At 38.6% G+C, this 18,456-nt stretch overlaps 1 protein-coding gene across 2 annotated transcripts in view; it reads left to right on the top strand.

The window, feature by feature from the left end:
- Positions 1-1,196: 1,196 nt before the first annotated feature.
- RNF2 (ring finger protein 2) overlaps positions 1,197-18,456 on the top strand; it is a 30,783-nt gene continuing 13,523 nt past the window's right edge. Inside the window, exons 1-3 of one of the 2 annotated variants that reach the window (XM_072648394.1) lie at positions 1,197-1,410; positions 14,119-14,207; positions 15,149-15,309. In XM_072648394.1, the coding sequence (XP_072504495.1) occupies positions 14,121-14,207; positions 15,149-15,309 (248 nt within the window). In that variant the 5' untranslated portion in view covers positions 1,197-1,410; positions 14,119-14,120. Of the gene's footprint in view, positions 1,411-2,165; positions 2,273-14,118; positions 14,208-15,148; positions 15,310-18,456 lie in introns of those variants that run through there. The other variant, XM_072648395.1, reaches the window with a different exon arrangement.

Raw genomic sequence — 18,456 nt, 5'->3', positions numbered from 1 at the left:
TGATGAATATCTGCTCATTGGATTCAGATGGCTCCGGATGAGAAATGAGGCTGGTGACCTGCACAGCCCTCCCTCCCTCAAAACAAAGTCAAGTGCAAGTCATGGCATTATTTCTCTGATGGCATGATCTTCTTTGGCAACAAAGGATGAACACACTAGATGGAAATACACAGATGAAATCGTAGATCCTGTAAATAGTGTGGATGAACAAGAGTCACATGGGATGAATAGGCATGAATAGATTTCCATAAGCCTCAGTGGAGGGAATGCATCCAAAGAAGATATCAGAGAGCCAATGGAGTATGTTTGTACAAAGTACAGAGCTAGCTAGGGACTAAAGCAAATTTATCTTCAGGATCAGATAATGGTCTCTGGAAAGTATTAGGGTTCTAAGAGTAGGATGGGAGGCACCAAAGTAAGTATTAAGAGAACACTTTAAACATAAATTTTTTCCCATTCACTTTATTTCATAGATGAAGAAACTGAGAGCCAGAGATTTGTCCAAGGTCATACAGGTTACTACTTAATCAAGATTCAAGACCAAGTCATCTGGTACCAAATCCAGACGTTTTACCATAATATTAATTAGGTTAACAGTTGGCAACTGTAGATATTTCTTAGTCTGAAGGTCAAGATGCTCTGGGGTGATGGGTGCCTCCTGGTACACATTCCTGGGCTTTTCATGGGAGTGCAGCTGGGCATCCATTGGGTCCATGGGAGTGGGCAAAAGGTCCTACCAAGTAAGAAGTCAGCTCCTTACACGGCTGGAGAGGAGAAAGTCCTAAGTCCTCGTGGCCCTAAAAGTTAGGACATCTACATTGGGAGTCCAAGAGGAGAGGTGGGAGAATTAATTAAACAGCGGCCATATCTCTGGGTCAAAGGACTCTGAGCCCCGACTGCAGATGCAACCTGACACACCTGTTCCAAGGTGGACCCGGGCGGCACTGATTGCGGTCCTGCTAAATTGACACGTAGACCACCTTGGGGTGCTGGACAGTGATGATGTCAGGGCGGTGACGTCTGATTTCATCATCCCTGGGAGGGCAGGGAGCTCGGGTGGGCGGGAGAGGGGGCGGGGCTAGGGGGCGGGGCGCGGCAGGGTGGGCGGTGCCTCCAGGTGTCTCCCCCCCCCCCCTCCCCCGCCGGCGCCGGCGCCGCCCCCCTCCCCCAGCCCCGGCCTCCCCCACCCCCCTCCCGCCCCGCGTCCAGCCCCTGCCGGAGCCGGCTCGGGCTCGGTCTCTCATGAATATTGAGCGGCCCCTGTTGGATTTCCCGAGCTCCATTGCGGAAGCCGAGCCTCGCCATATTGTGCGGCGGCGCTGCCGGCGGCGGCTGGGCCCCTCGCTCGCCCTGCGTCTCCCCCCGGCTGCTGCGGCGAGCGGAGCCCGCGGAGGCTCGGGGCGGGCGCCGGTGAGTGAGGGCGGGGGGCAGGCCCGCGGCCGCCGGGCCGGGGAGGGGGGCTGGCGCCGTCGGCCCCTCGGCCCCTCGGCCCCCTCCGCCCGGGCGGCTCGGGCTCGGGCTCCGGCTCCGGGCTGGGGAGCGCCGGCGGCGGAGGAGAAGGCTCATTGTTCCGGCGTCTCCTTCGGGTTGGGGGGGTGTATGGGGGGGTGGATGTGGGGGGGGGGCGAAGCGCATTTGGGGGGACGGTCCCACCCCCTGCCCGCCACTTTCCCCCATCTTTCTTCCTTTGCCCTCTTTCCCCCTTTCCTTCCCCCCACTTTCCTCTTTGCTTTTCTCCTTTCTCCCCTCTTTCCCCCTCCCCCTCCTTTTCTTTCCCTCTCTTTCCCCTCCTCTTTTCTCCCCCTGGGGCGCCCATCTCCACCGGGTTATGACGGGGCTGGGGGCGCGGGGGGTGGGGTTCTGCTCCCACGCCCCCTCAGCCCCCCGAGCTTTTCCCCCCTGGGACCCCACCGCAGGGGGCGTGCGGATCCCTCCGCCCCCCCGCTGTGGAGGGGAGCACGGGAGAGTTGGGGGTGCCGTCCTTTGTGCCGGTAGCGGCCCCTCCGGCTGCGCGGCCGAGTCGGGGCGCTTGGGGGGCGGGGAGGGTGACGGGGGTCTCCAGCCTCGGGGTGATTTGGTGAGCCGGGGGAGGCCGGCGTCGCTCGGGGGGGGGGGCGGCCTTTCCTGATCTCGGGGGTCTCGGTGGAGGGAGGGAAGGATCATGGGTGCCAAGGGGGGGGCCCGGCGTTCTGGGACCCCCCGGAGCCTGGCGCTGGTGGAGCGTCATGGAGGTTGTCAGCTTTCTCCTTCGTACTCAGAAGTATTTTTTCAGGTACTGTTGGATCTGAATGAATCCCCAAAACTTGTCTGGACCCACCGACACCAGACCCTGCCTTCTCTTTGTGAGCAAACTGTGCAAATTTAGCAAAAATGTCTTTGTGAGCAAATTATGTAAGTTTAGTCGAATTAGGTGTCTGCCTTCTCAAGATCTGGATTGCTCAGTTCCCTTTAGATACGTTCATCGTATTTGTTTGTCTTGGAAGGGAGAGGTTTGAATTCACAGTCTGGCGTGAAGTTATACCCCTCTCCCTTCCCCCCCCCCCCCGTGACTGTGGAGCTCAGTTTGGAACCCCATGGGGAATTCAGCTTTTTGGCCCTGGGCCGCTGTCCTCAGTTTCCTCCGCTGTAAGATGAGGTTACAATGTATCACCACAAAGGTGCCTCCAGCTCTCTGGCTGTGGTACCAAGGCATAGTTAGAACTTGGTTTCCAAGCTGTGAGCTGAAAATTCTAGGACGGAGATAGATGGGTGTTTTCATAATCCAATTTGCTTTTGGTAAAGTTTCAAGATAATTTGGGTTGGGAAGGAAAGCCAGGTTGCTAAGCAGCCACCCATATTGATTTATTTCTGAATTCCTATCACTTATTAATTATGGTACTTAATCATATACCTTTTTGGCATTGTGCCTTAAAGGTTTCTTGTGTTTCCAGAATATCTTGCTCATTACATCACCAGTCATTTTATAAGTACTTGTTGATTTGTTTGATAATTGGATTTGAGATAGTAAAGTGATTTCGACTTCTTTATTGGATGAGTTTATGGTACTTACATCTTGCCAGGGTTACCAGAATTAATACTAGCTGACATTTTTATAGAGCTTTTAATTTGATCCTTACAACCCTGGGAAGTAGGTGCAATTACTTTCCTTAATTTACAGATGAGGAAACTAAGGCAAGCAGGTTAAGTGACTAGCCCACGGTCACCCAGCTAGTAAGAATCTGAGGCCGCATTTTAACTCGGGATGGACCTGACTCCCCCCTCCAGTGCTTTATCCCACTGAATCATCTAGTTTCATGTAGTATCTCATTGGAGCCTCAAAACAACCCTTTGAAGACATATGAAGTAACTAAGACGTAGAGAAGTTAAGTAATTTGCCCACACAGTGGTCATATAGTGGTCGCACAATTAGTTTCAAACAGCTGAAAAGCAAGTTTTCCACCCCACATCTTCCCTCCTCCCAAGTCCTGTGCTCTATCCTTCACACCCCGGAGGAATTGGGTGGGAATTAATTTTACAGATGATTAGGTGATTGAAGCTTCTAATCATGAATTAGTTTATTCAATTATTATTAGTTATTCATTTATTATGTAAGAGCTAGAATAATGCCTTGGGGTTTTTTGGTCCATTACTCATTCTACCAGACCAGTGATTCCTTTTGACATTTAAATAAAATCCTTGCCTCTCTACCAACACCTTAAAATTATTATACAACCAGTTCTATAAATCTTGTGCAATTCATACTATATTTTTCTTTACTTTTCAGATTAATCACTTTTTAAAATACCAAATACTAGTCATTTATCTGAATCTTTGCTCTTTCCTTTTTGATCCACAACTTTGTGGAAGGCAAAATACAAAGCAATTCATTGCCCTCTCTTAGTAGAAAAGCATGAACTTTAGGGGTATTGCCTTTATTTGCAGCAAACTTGTTTCTCAATTACAGGTTACTGGTTTTGCAAATATTGATTTAACGTGAGACGTTAATACTTGAGGTTTTAAAGGTGAGCACCTCTATGCGGTGGAACTGCGCAAGAACAGTTGTGTCAAACTCAAATAGAAACAGAGCCCTGTGGGCCTCATAGTGACTTAGAAAACTGCAAGTTAACATTTTCTATGCTGTATTTTTATTTATTTTGTTAAACATCTACCAATAACATTTTCATCCAGTTGAGCCTGTACCCGACTAGATTAATTGAACTCGGGTCTTAAATGTCCCTGTGGTAATGAAGACGTAGGACATTTATACCTTTCAGTGGCATAAAGCCCTCTTCTATATTCTTCTTGCTGTCACTCTACAGATTTAACTATATAAATAAGTTTCCTTAATAGAATTTTTTTTCAGGCTGCATGCTGTCCCAACTGCTTTGACATTTCTCTCCCCCTCTCCTTTTCCCTCTCCTTCTCTCTCTCCCCCTCTCCTCTTTGAATCCTTATGCAGGTTTCTAACTAAATGAAGTATCTAATGTGGAAAAACTTTTTTATTAGTAGGTAGCGTATTCTGTTCCTGGAATTTGTATGACTTGTGGCTAAATTGATTTTTATCACTTTTTGTTAATGGTAGTTTTGTTGTTTTCATTATTTCTCAACTCCCCCAAATTCTTTTAAGGAAACTTATTTATATAGTTGCATCTGTAGAGTAATAACAAGAATATAGAAGAAGGCTTTATGCCATTGAAAGTTATAAATTTCCTATGTCTTCATTAACATAGGAACATTTAAGACCAGAGTTCAGATAGTGAAAGAAACATCAGAAAGCTGGTCTCTTTTGGGAGTAGATTATAAGTTTGGACATTTTCCTTTGATTCTTACCTCTTAAGATCTTTCTTCTGTCAACAGTGAAATTATTGGGAGGGCAAATTTAACAGTTTAAAAAATGTATTTAAACAAAGTGAACAAAAAATAGGCAGAATAACGCTTTGATATAGAAGTTGGAGGGAAAGGAAAATATGATAGGTGGGTAGAAGGAGCAAATATATTTTTAACAATTACTTTACTTGTCTGTATAACCTAGTCAAGCTTCGTGTAGGATCTGATTATTTAATAACTCTTGAAGTAATATTTCTCTGTGAAAGGCTATTAATTTTTCTAAAACTCTTTATGTTCATTGTAAATATCTTTATATTCATGTAGAAATATAAAACATTTGCCTCATAAGTTTTGTGGCATTTTAATTTTTAGTCCCACCCCCTCCCTAGTGTCCTTAGAAAAGATTAATCATGACTAAGTCTGTTTTCTAAAAGCAGTTAGGATTTTCCTGATAATTAATATTCATATTTCAAATTTTATATACATCTTTTCTCGAGTTGTATTATAATTGCTAATATTAGGGTTAAGTAGTACTATATTTTCATTTCACTAAAAGGAAAAATAAAAGTTTGTCTCCTTCTGTAAAAGTGATTTAAAAGTTTGATGCAGAACATTCAAATCTAAAACTCAGCTATATTGACCTTTTAATATGTTGCTGGGTGATAGTCTCCTTTTTTTTTCCCACTATCCTGTTTATTATAACAGTGCTTTTTAAGCCAAACCTGAACATTCTTTTGAAGAAGCCGAAAGAAATTCAGATGGTTAGCGTGCAGGTCCTAAATAAAACAATCTGCTCTTTTAAATTAAGAGTGAAGGATGGAATATTTTGCATCCATGGTTAATAAAAAGATCAATAGTACTTTGCAACCCCATTAACCTTTTTTCCACTTAGATAAAATTACTTATTTAAGATTGACTTGTCTCATTAGTTTCTATTTTTCTTCTCACTGTAAACTTGATCATTTTGAATTTGGGACCTTGCCTCTTATTCCTTTCCTTTGGGTGCTACACAATAACTTGAAACTGAAAACCTCAATTTTATTTTGCAGATTCAAGAGGAATAACCATTAATAGCATACCTAACTTGTGTCAGACACTGTATTAAGTGCGTTTTTGACCAAAATCTCATTTGATCCTGCAGCATTCCTTTGATTATTCTCATTTTACAGTTGAAAGTGAAGTAAACAGGTTAAATGATTTGCCCAGGGTCACATAGCTAGTAAGAGTCTGCAGGTCTATTTGAACTCTGGTTTTCTTTGACTGTAAAACCCCGTGGTGGTCCACTGTGCCACCATCTGTCTCAAATGAGGGAAATGAAGAAGGTGGGGAAATAGGCTATTGGATGTTTTAATTGGAAATAACTTAATCATGGTTTAGTTTTATTTCATTTTTGTTTTTGCTTCTATCTGGAAAGTCACTAAAGATACACAATGACTTAGAGTAAATTATATACCTAGGTCCTAGGCTATCATATTGGATCTTTTTATCCATGAAAATCGAACTCAAAAGTCAGTTTCTTTAGGGCCACCACATCCTACGTCCTGATATGATGATCTTTGGTGTCTTTTTCCCTCCTTTAATCTTCCCTGACGTTTTGCATGCATATACCCTAAGTAGTTAGTGTTTTGCATTATAATTAATGGTCTACCACTCATCCTATTGAGCTACAAATTTCCACGAAAGGAAGGACAGTCTTATCTAAATTTTCTTTGCCCTTGTCTACGGTAGTACTGTACTTACAGCAGGCACTTGATGCTTGTTGATTTGTATTAGCAACTAGATTGAGATAATTTTTGGTACTCGACAGCTTTTAGGGAATTCATCTTTGATCTTAAAAATATTTAGCTAGAAATTTGAAAAAAAGCCTGAAGTTGTAATTAGTCTTTTTCATAGTGAAAATAGTGAGCAGCCTTATTGTCCTCTAAGAAAATCTGCCCAGTGCTTCCGTACAAGAACAATGTGTTATTTTTACGTACTGCTGGTGGAGGCTAAGTATGACAATTTTTGTGGGCGTTATGGACAAATGATCTTATTCTTAATGTTAACTTTTATTTTGTTTAAAGTTTGAATTTATGTTAACAGTATTCAAAAACAAGTTTCATTTGTCATTTTAGGTTAGCAGTGACTAATCTATGTAGCTCATTTCATTAATTGTTCACTTCATAAGTCTTAACCGTTTTTGACAAGCTAATATTTCTCTTAGGCAAAATATAGACAGCTTGTCAATTCAGTTTATTTTGAATTGTGTGCTTGGAGCTCTCTGTTGGAATGTAGGCTATCTATGGCAAAACAGAGATGTCAGTTATTAGCATACTACCAAGTTGGAACCAGTGGTGTTTTTGTTTTTAAACAAATTCTGCCAAGGCTCTCCCATATGTATGTGACCCTGATTAGTCTGAATCTGGTATTTCCATGCACCGGGGATTATTTTGTGTTATCACGCATCTCTTAGGATACAGTGGAAAATGTGTAAGTTGTCAGCTAAAATTTATGCTACTTAATTACACATTTAAATGATAATCTAAGTTGAGATGTCTTGATGTTGCTCATAGATGTGTAAAATTCATTGTAATAATACCTAAGAAATAATCAATAAAGATATTTTGTTGTAAGAGTGGATTACGTTGGGGCAAAAGTATAAGACTGGGAATCAGAAGCCCTGGGTCTGCTAATAACCAATTCTGTGACCCTAAAAAAAAAAAAATCATTTAACTGCTTAGGGTTTCAGTTTCCTTTTGGGGTAAAATGATGATCCCTAGATGATCTTATGGCTCCTCCTAGGTCTTTTGGTTTGTAGTTCTCTTCTACTTTGCTCCTAGGCAAAACAAACTTTTTTTGCTGGTTTAGCATGTGACTTCCTATGCCAGGAATTAAGAATATAAAACAGAAATTAGTATAATTTTTGTGCAGTTAAAAAAAGAAACCCCAAATTCTTGTAACGTATACAGAAGTAAGCAAAACAAAAATCCCTGTGCCTGCCATGTCCAAAATATGTCTGCACACTGAGTGTATTACTTTTCTGTCAGGAAGTGGGTAGCAAATTTCATCATAAATCCTCTAGAATCCTCTAGTCATTATGTTGATCAGAGTTCTTTAAGTGTTTGAAAGTTGTCTTTACAGTGTTGTAATAATATTGAAATGTGTTCCTGATTGTGCTCACTTTACAACAGTTCATACAAATCTGACCAGTTTTCTCTGAAACTGTTGCCTTCATATACATTTATAAATGTTAATTTATTCAGCTACCATCAGTTGATGGACACCTCTTTAGTTTTCATTTTTTTGGGCACAAAAAGAGCTGCTGTAAATATTTTTGTACATTGGACCATTTCTTCTTTCTTTGATCATTTTGGGTTATAGACCTAGTAGTTCCCGGTTGCTTTCCAGAATGACTGGACTCCTACTTTTCTCCTGGCTCCTACTTCCTACCTACTGAGACATCACTAAAACCAAAAATGTTTTGGTCCCGTGCTCTGCTGTGCTGCAGTGCTTAGTTGTGAGGGCTAAACTTGGCTTTGGCTCCATGACTGTTGGATTTGGTAGGCATACTTGGGTTCATCTCATTGCTGCTATTTGCCATTTCTCCTTCAGTGTCTGCCACAACTCTGTTCTATCATTTTCCTCAGCTCAGAGCCTTACTCTAACTGCTTACTTTTTGTTCACTGACCAGGAGAGGAAAGCAGTGCTGTACTAAAACAGAAGGATGCAGAGTGGAAGCAAGATAAACTACATTGGATCATTTGATTTAGAGCTGGAAGAGACCTTTTATAAGTCATCTGTTTTCATTCTCCCATTTTACATGTGGAGCAACTGAGACCTAGAGAGATGAAATGACTTGCCCTAAGTCTCACAGGAACTAGGGTTCAGGACCTGTGGTACCAGTTCAAGGGCAACATCATTATCCTTGAGCTTATGTTGTACAATGTAGAAATTCATAAATTTGAAATTGTAGAAATACGTAAACAATACAATATATGCTTATTGAATTGAATATTTTCCTTCATGCGTACCTATTCATTTATTCTTATTATAGCCTGTTACTCTTTTTCAGTTTCCTTTTAGAGCCCAAATTATAATCAACCTGTAATTGCTTAATTGTCCACTATAGGATGTATCCTAGACTAGCCACTGGAAATAAAAATATAAAAGTGAAACAGTTCCTATTCTTAAAGGGTTTGTATGGGGGAAGAGGGGGGTCTGGCTGGGGAAGGGAAAAGAGACTGAGGGGAATGGACAGAATACAGCATGTTCATAGATGTAGAGCTAGAAAGGACCTTAGAAGCCATTGAATTTCCAGCCACTTCATTTTAAAGATAAATTATGGCACGGAAAAAATAAATAACTTGTCCGTAGTCATATAGCTATTTAATGTCAAAGGCAGGATTTGAACCTGTCTCCTTGACCCTGGATCTGCAGCACAAGTTTGAAGAGGAGGACATAGTCAAGGTGCAATGGATAGCAAGACTGGAAACCTAGTTCAGTCATTTGATAGCTCTGTGACCTGGGCAAGTTATTCAACTTAACTCAGCCCAAGTTTCTTTTTCTGTAAAATAGAGATAATAATAACATTAAATGGGTCAAATGAGATTATAGCTATACATATATTTATTTGTATGTGTGTATGTAAACACACACACACACACATATATATATATATGTGCTTTGCAAGCTTCTAAGTGTTATGCAAATGTTAGCTGTTATTAGCTTTTTAATTCTGAAGCTAGTTTCTGTCCTGGCCAAAACTTTTAAAATGATTTGTGTTTGAGTTTGGAGCCAAGTTCTGAAGGTTTGGTGTTTCTAGAGTCTGCTAGTAGGAGTAATGAAATGGGTCTGTGTTTTTGCTAAATTCATGATCATTCCCAGCACCTACTAGAGTTCTCTGCAGATAACGTTAAACTTTCAGGTGTTAACCTTTTTAGTGTCATGGACTCATTTGCTGGTCTTGCAGAGACTGTGGACCACTTTTCAGAATGCTGTTTTTAAATAAGTAAAAGAAATGCTAAATTTCAGTTAGAGGTTAGTAACAATAAAGAAGTAATAAAAAGTTCATAGATCCCCTGAAATCTAGCCTCAGACTCCAAGTTAAGAACTGTCATAGTTCAGTCCATGAAATTAATCAATGGTTGCATCTGACTAGATGGTTTGTGTTAGAGTTTCTCAAAAAATTCTGGTGGCATCACTTCTGTTGAGGAAGAAAAGGAATTGATGTCTAGAGAATCTGGTGTTTTTGGAGAAATGAAATTAAAGATACGCAACTGAAGACAAATGTTTTAAAAGAGTAGCCAGAGACTTATAAAGATAGTGTCAGGAAGGTTAAACTTCAGTTTAATCATGCTCAGTTTCATTGAGATGAATAGACAATTGCTAAAGACGACCTTTTAGACATGTTGCAGGTAAGAGGAAGATTAAATTAAGTATAGGAACCTTACATGTAATTGGACTTACACCTTTGTCTCTCCTTCAATATATCTTCCAAAAGAATCTTCCTAAAGTCTATCTTAAAATGTCACTCCTTTCTCTGCTTAAGAACCTTTATGGTTCTCTATTGTTGTTGTTTGTCCTTCATTTTTGAAGACCATGACATCGGGGAGATGATGCCATGACATGCAAGTAAATTGGATTCAAGTGAGGGAGGGCTGTGCAAAGGCATCAACATCACTTTCTTCTCCGGACCCATCTCAGTCCAGTGGGCAGATAAAGATCGAAATGACTGAAGATGGCTCCAGATGCATTGAGAAACCTTGGGTCCTAGGGACCCAAACTCTTAAGCTTGGCATTTTAAAGCCTGTCAGTATCTGATTGCGACTTAACTTCTTAGTTTTATTTCACATAACCCTTCCTTCACATGTTCTGTATTTCAGCCAGACTTGCCCTGCCCCCTGCTTTTCCTTAGAATTCCTGAATTCCTCCACCCCCATCCTCAGTAATGCCCATTTCTCATGTTAATGTTCTCTTCCACATTAAATTATTGTGTATTGACTTATCTCTTTCTGTTGAATCCCTCCCTGGTAGGATATAAGTCTTTGAGGGGATGTACTCCTTGTCTACCCAGTCCCAATAAGATAGGGATTATTGGATTTGATAGGGTGTTATATTTCGTTTTTATACATACAGACATATATACATGTGTGTGTATATATATATATATATATATATATATATATATATATATATATATATATATATAATTCTTCAATTATATTTAGTTAATAAAGCACTCCCATCTCCATTAGTTCATTTGGATCTTTATGACAACCGTTTGAAGTTAGGGCAGGTATTAACCCTGCTTTACAGATAAGGAACTTAGCCTAAAAAAGGTTGTTGCTTGATTAGGTAGGGGCACAGAACTAAGATACCCAAGTCTTGTGATTCTAAGGCCAGTCTTCTTTCTGCTACTTAAATGTGACGATACATTAAATCAGTGAGGTTATGATCTTGTAGTTTTAAATATGCAAGACCAGAGGAATCAAATAAAAGCTAATTATTTTTAAAATATGTTGCGTATCAGAGGACCTGAGTTACTTTTGTTACCCTGGGCAAGTGAAATCATACTTTCTTATTTGTAAATAAATGTCGTATCTTATGATCCTAAATACTGAAGTTATATAACTTAATTTTGTTGTCGTTTAGTCATTTTAGTTATACCCAGTTCTTCATGACCCCATTTGGGGTTTTGTTGGCAAAGATACAGCAATGGTTTCCCATTTCTTTCTCTATCTCATTTTACAGATGAGGAATTTGAGGTAAATAGGGTTAAGTGACTTGCCCAGAGTCACACAGCTAGGAAATGTCTGAGGGCTGGATTTGAACTCAGGTCTTTCTGACTGTTGGCCCAGTGCTTTGCCCATGGTGTGCTGCCACCTACTTGCCTCATAACTTAATATATTTAAAATAAATTTTATGTGTGTGTGTGTTATCGTATTTTTGAGTGAGTTAAGAATACTGAATTCTGCTTTTAGGAAATTCCAAACTTTTCATGAAAGGTGGTATTTTACTAGGAACTCAAGACTGAATAATAATAGGCTATAAACAGATATACCATATGCAATCAAATAGGCATTCATTAATAACTTTCTATATATAATTCTATGTATTTAGAAACAGTAAAAAAAAATTTTTTTTGGCTAGAGAAAAATAATGGAATATATGCCTTGAAGAGTGGATTTGGTAGGCCTAGGTGTGTTTTGAAATGGTAGGTTATAGGTGGCTCTTCTCTTTGCCAAGGCAAACCCCCGTATGTACTCAAGTAATCCTGTTCTGTCTCATCTCCTGCAGTTTACCCCATCTATCATCCCAGCTCTCACTAATCTTGTGTCTCTCTATCTAGGGTTTGCTTCCCTACTGTTTACAAGCATACCCATGTCTCCCTCATCCTCAGAAAATCCTCAGTTGATCCATCCATTCTTGATATCATCTTGGATCTCTCCTCCCTTTTATGGCTAAACTCCTTGAGTAGGTTATCTACAATAGATGCTTTTATTTCCTTTCTTCTCTCTCTTCCTAACTCTGCAGTCTGGCTTCTAACCTTATTCAATTGAAAGTGCTCTCTCCAAAGTTACCTATAATTCTTAAAATACCAAGTCCAGTGCCCTTACCTCAACTTTGATCCCCCTTGACTTCTCTGCTGTTTTTGACATTGTCAGTTACCTTCTTCTCCTTGGTGCTCTCTTCTGTCATGTTTTTGTATGTGTGACATTTTTCTTTCCTGGTTTTCTCACCCAACTTTTCCTTCTCAGTCTCTTTTGCTGGTCGTGCACCTTAAGTCCTTTTTTCTATCCTACCAATTCAATTGGTGATCTGATCACCTCCTATTTGAGGCCTTTCCTCAAGGATACTTCGTTATCTATGCCCCGTGTGTATTGTACATACTTATTTGTCTATATGTATTGTCTCCTAAATTAGAATGCAAGCTCCTTGAGGTCAGGGACAGCTTTGCTTTTTTTCTTTATGTCCCCAGCACTTAGAAAAGTGCCTTGCACATAGTGAGCACATAAATGCTTCTGGAGGGATTAAATTGGTAATATCATTTTATTAAATGATTTGAAAATGATCAAGCAAAACTCTTGTCTCATAAAGAAAAGTCTTGTGTCATAATTTTTCTCTTGACAGAGCATATTTTTGCAGCTTAGTTGGCAGATTGTGACAGTAAATCAAAATACAGTCAATCACCATAACTCTTCTCACCAGTCAGCTCTATTCATATGTTCGGCTTTTTCATTGCAAATTGTTCATTATCTCCTGATTCTTTATTTGCTACATATTCACTTATCATTTACATATGGAGAATAGCTTATTGAATTTTTTTCCTTCTGATAAAAAATTTTGGATGAGTAAAGGATTTATTTTTTTTTAATCTAAGCACAAAATGATTTTAAAATTGCTGTCTTATTCTTTACTAAAGAAAAATGAATTGCAGATTTAAATAAGTAACTAGGCCCATGAAATTTGAAACTGATATGTGAACAATAGAAATGATGACCATCAGCTGAGATTAAATTATATTAAATGAGAATTTACCTATACGTATGTATTTAATAGCCAGAGATAAATGATGGTATTTGTCCTCTTGTCATACTCTTAGCTTTCTTTCACTTTGCTTAACGATTACTTTCTGTCTTTAAGAGGTTCCACGCGCCCTCCCCCACTTTGGGGAATATCTTTAAAAAAACAACTAAAAGTTAAAAACCATTTTATGTATGGAATATGACTATACATTTAACATTGTTTAGTTAAGATAATGAAGGCTATGTTAAAGTTGTGTGTGTATACCAAGAGATTGTCATTTTATTAGTTGACTTAGAAATTTTAATTTGCTGCTAGTAGATTTTTAAAGTATGTTCTTTTAAATGGAAAAATGAAAGTTAAGGTTTTTAAACTATTATTAGAAATTTATCTAAGAAATGCAGAATCTGCTGATCATAACATTTGAAGAGAAAAGGAGCAATTTTGGCTTTTAAGATCTTTTCTTGTCCACATTCACCTATTGGTAAATAAAAGTTTCTGAATGATTTTTTTAATGTCTTCTTTCCCATCCTCAATTCTTTTCCCCCTTTTTTAAATGTGAAGAAACCATTCTCTAATTTTTAGAGTATATTAAATATTTCTTAGGTAAAATTGAAATTCTGACATTTAAATGACCTTTTTTAACCACTTAGTATTATTGGAACTTTAACTTCTTTAAGGAACTTTTACAAAGTTGATTTTTAAAGAGGGTTATCTTTTGCCTTCGGTTACTTGTATTCAAAAATACTTTTGTGGCATTTTTATCCTGTTTAAATAGTTAAACTTGTGCTCTTCTCACTTTATTTTCAGCAATGTCTCAGGCTGTGCAGACAAATGGAACTCAACCTTTAAGCAAAACATGGGAACTAAGTTTATATGAATTACAACGAACACCTCAGGTAAGGTAAAACAAGATATAATATTAATTTGAAACATTGAGATAGATAAGGAATTTGTACACCTATAAGAAATTAACTTAAGTTATGGAAATACCTTGTATATTTATCATTTTTAAAAACATTTAAAAACCTAAAACTTTCTTTGTAGTTTAGGTAACTCTTTGTACTGTTTTAAAAGTTTTTTTTTTTTAATTATCAACTAGAAAATATGCTACATTTTGTTGACTTGACCACTGACATGTTATCATACCCTGTTAACTAAATCCATCTGATTTATAATTTATAGTGCAAAATAGATGGTCAGTGGTACTTTGAGCCACGTGCCCCTTATAATGGTATTTTGTCTAGTGTTTTTTTTTTTTTCAGTAGGAACAGTTAATGATGTTAGGTAGAGCATGCCTTTATGGGATGTGTATCGTTTTATCACTATTTCCCATTGTACCATACATATGTCTTATCAGTATGAAAAACTTTTATTGCAGAAAGCCCTAAAACCGTTGAGCTTAAAATCCTCCTGCTCTTCTTTGTACCCTCTTTCTCCTGCTATCAGCTGTTTCCTGTTCCTTGCCCGTCTGGGTTGAGGTTGTGTAAGGCAAGGTAGTTTGCAGTAGAGGAGTTAGATATTTTATTGGCCTGTGATATGGTTGTGAACCAGAAGAACCAGAAGATAGATGTTTAAAACTGGAAAGGACCTTTTCTAGTCCAGTTACTTCATTTTGCATAAGAGAAAAAAGAAGCCTAATTAGTAGAACAATCACTGTGAACCCAATAGGGAGGCTCACAGCTTCCAGTTCAGTGCTCTTTCTACAATGTTATATTACCTCGCATTTAGTTGTCTTTCAGATATTTACAGAAATCTGTGATTTTAGGGATTTACAAAGAAAGAAATAGAGCATTTCACTCGAGTTGTTTCTTTTCTTTCTTTTTTTTTTAACCTATAGGAAGCAATAACTGATGGCCTGGAAATTGTGGTGTCCCCTAGAAGTCTACATAGTGAATTAATGTGCCCAATCTGTTTGGATATGTTGAAGAATACTATGACCACAAAAGAGTGTTTACATCGCTTCTGTGCAGATTGTATCATCACAGCCCTTAGAAGTGGGTATGTTGTGTATAATTTATATCAAATTGCATGTCATCTCAGGAAGTTGATAGAAGAGGGAGGGAGGAGAAAATTTTGAACTAAAAATTTTTTTTAGAGAATGTTAATTGTTTTTATGTTATTGAAAAAATATTCGAAACTTTAAAAAGAGAGGGGTATGTTAAAACATTCCTTTGGGCTCTTAAGTTGTGTTAGGTCATTGTTGCATGGGACTTAGAAAGCCCTTAAACTATTAGAAAATATTTTGGTGCCTTAAGAGTTATTGATGAAATTGTAATTTTCATATACACAGAAGAATGTACAGAATACAGTAAACAGGAAGAGTTGCTCTCTTTAGAACTAGAATGGAACATGTTTTCTGACCATGTTTATCAGCAACTTTATGGATCTTGAAATGAGAAAAATATCAAAAGATGCTAAAAAATACTGAAAGATAAGTAATGGAGAGAGGTGATTCTGTTCTTTTGTTATCTTTAGAGACTGTATACATAAGATTCATGTTTCTTGGAAAGGTTGAGAAGAAAGCAAGTCATATTTTTTTCTAGTCTTTAAGTGGATAAAATCACCAACTTTTGGAGCATGGTGTATATATTATTTTAAGGCAAGAGCTGATAACACGTTTTAAATAAATCTAGACATGAGTATGTTTCTTGTGCTTTGTGTACCAGTATGGGAAAATTAATTATAAGAATTTTTTTTCTAACACTGATTGTTTAGCAAACATAATTTGTTCTTAACAAAATATGGAATCATGGAGAGTTCTAGATTTTTAGTTATTGGCAAGAGTTGGTGCAGTTTCTAAAGCCTTTGTTTTGGGGGTAGATCAGCAAAATGGCAGAATGGTTACTGTTAGCAATCAAAAAAACTCAGAAAATAATTATGTACTAAAGATGAGAACCTGAAGCTGACTCTTCATAAGAGAATAAGTAAAATAGAATAAAATAAAATAAAGAAAATAGAATAGAATAAAATCTTATCAAAATAAAATAAATAAAATAGAATAGAATAAAATCTTATCAAATAACATTTGCATACAAATTTTTAGTATTCTCACTCAGTGTCACTCATCTCCCAACCCAGTCTTCAGTAGGTATAAACTCTTAGGCTTGTGATTCAGTGAATGGCTGTGGGAAATCTTTGCCCACTTTCCCCACAGTTCGAACCTCCTCCAAACCCATCTAACAAGAGGCAGAAGACACCTTTTGTTGATCCTTAATATGAAAGAAAGAGTAAGTGACTAGAGAATTGCTGAAGAGATTAGTAATTCATGCTGTCCAACTTAACTGGGCCCTCATTGCCGCAAAGGAATCCATTTATTCCTCCATAATTGATTCCCTATTTCATTTCCCTCAAAAGCTATTCCAAACCTGCCCTTTTCTTTAAACCTTCTCTCCCTTCCCTCAGATGAATTCCTTTCCCTCACTTTACAGAGAAAATTGAGGCCATTTGATGTGTGCTCGTTCATCTCAAAAAAAAATCCTTTGACATCATTCTCCACTTTACCCCCTTTCCCATTGTCTCTACCAGTGAGGTTGAGGTGGTCCCTCCCCTGGCCAAGACCACAAAGCTGTCTATATCTGTTGCCTCTGCTTTTCTCCTCTCACTTTTCAACCGTTTGCAGTCTCTTTTCTGATATCATCACTCACCTGAAACTGCTCTTACTGAAATTACCAATAAGCCCTTAATTGCCAGATCTATTGAGAAGAGATCTTAGTCCTTATCCTTCCAGGACCTGCTGCACTTGACACTGCTGACCACTCTCTCCTCTTGTATACCCTCTGCTCCATGAGTTTTCAGGTGTGCTTTTCTCCCATGATGACTGCTTCTTATGAGTATCCTTTTGGCTCATCATCCATAGCATGCTCCCTAACTGTGGCTGTTTCCCAGGGCTCTGTCTTAGACTCTCTTTGCTCTTATCTCTTGGTAACCTTGTCATTACCATATAGATAACTCCTAGATCCACCTGATCCATTCTCCCCCTGAACTGTGTTCCTGTATCATTAGTTGCTTATTTCAGATTTGATCTTTTGACATCTCAAGCGCAGCATGTCCAGAACAGAACTTATTTTACCATCAGACTTGCCACTTTGTGTTAAGGTACTGCCATCTCCCTGTCTCCCATTTTTAGTTTCAGTGAAACTGTGAGTCCCTTTTCTGCTGCACTCCATCCAACATTTACCAAATCCTTCTTGTTTATACATTTGCAACGTTCTCATATTCAACCCCTTGCCGTTCTCATAGCTACCACCCTAAATGCCTTAGTTCTTGTCACACCTTGGATTATTGCAATCACATCCTAATTTGCTTCCCTGCCTTAAGTCTCTCCCCACTACAATCCATTTTGGGTTTTCTACTACCAAAATGATTTTCTGTAAGTACAGATTTGACAATTATTAATCCTCCATTTAGTAAATTCAAATAGTTCCCTGCTACTTTTAAGATTAACACTCTTTAAAAGCTGCTGATCCCAACCTATCTTCACCTTCATTGAGCACTACTGCTCCAGTTGAAATCCAGCCAAGATAGGAATTAGATAAAAAATTGGGACTTTCAGTGCTGAATTAAAAACCTCCAACAACAGAGTAGGAAAGCATGAAGTCATGACAGAATTTCTCCTAAGTGGAGTCTTTTGACAGAAAGTAATATGTGTGAAACACAAAAATACTGAAGTGGAAGAGCATTTTGCTGGAGAAACTAAAGGCAACAGTATTGAAAGAACATTCATTCTCTACAAGCCAAAGTAAATGATCTAAAAGGCAAGGTATGAAGAATAATTTAAGCCTCTTATTAAGTCCAGTGGAACAGGGGTCAAGAAGCTAGGAGAAAGACCTTTAAGTAAAAGACAAGGCATATTAAATAGCTCAAGATTATTCTACAGTCATGTGAAGTAAAAAAAAAAACCAAAATATTCTAAAGAACAAAGGGGCACAAACTGACCTAAATCTGAGCCTCAGAACTAAAAAAAGGTCTTTCAGCTGAAGTGTTTGAAGTGTTTGTTGTTGAGTCGTTTCAGGCTTGATCCCATTTGGAGTTTTCCTGGCAAAGACATTGGAGTGGTTTGCATTTGCTTCTTTAGCTCATTTTACAGATGATCTCAGGCAAGCAGGGTTAAGTGACTTACCCAAGGTCACACAGCTAGTAAACGAC

This window comes from Notamacropus eugenii, chromosome 2 (genome assembly GCF_028372415.1).
Source record: "Notamacropus eugenii isolate mMacEug1 chromosome 2, mMacEug1.pri_v2, whole genome shotgun sequence".
Classification (NCBI taxonomy): Eukaryota; Metazoa; Chordata; class Mammalia; order Diprotodontia; family Macropodidae; genus Notamacropus; species Notamacropus eugenii.
This window is presented reverse-complemented; position numbering and strand designations above follow the sequence as displayed.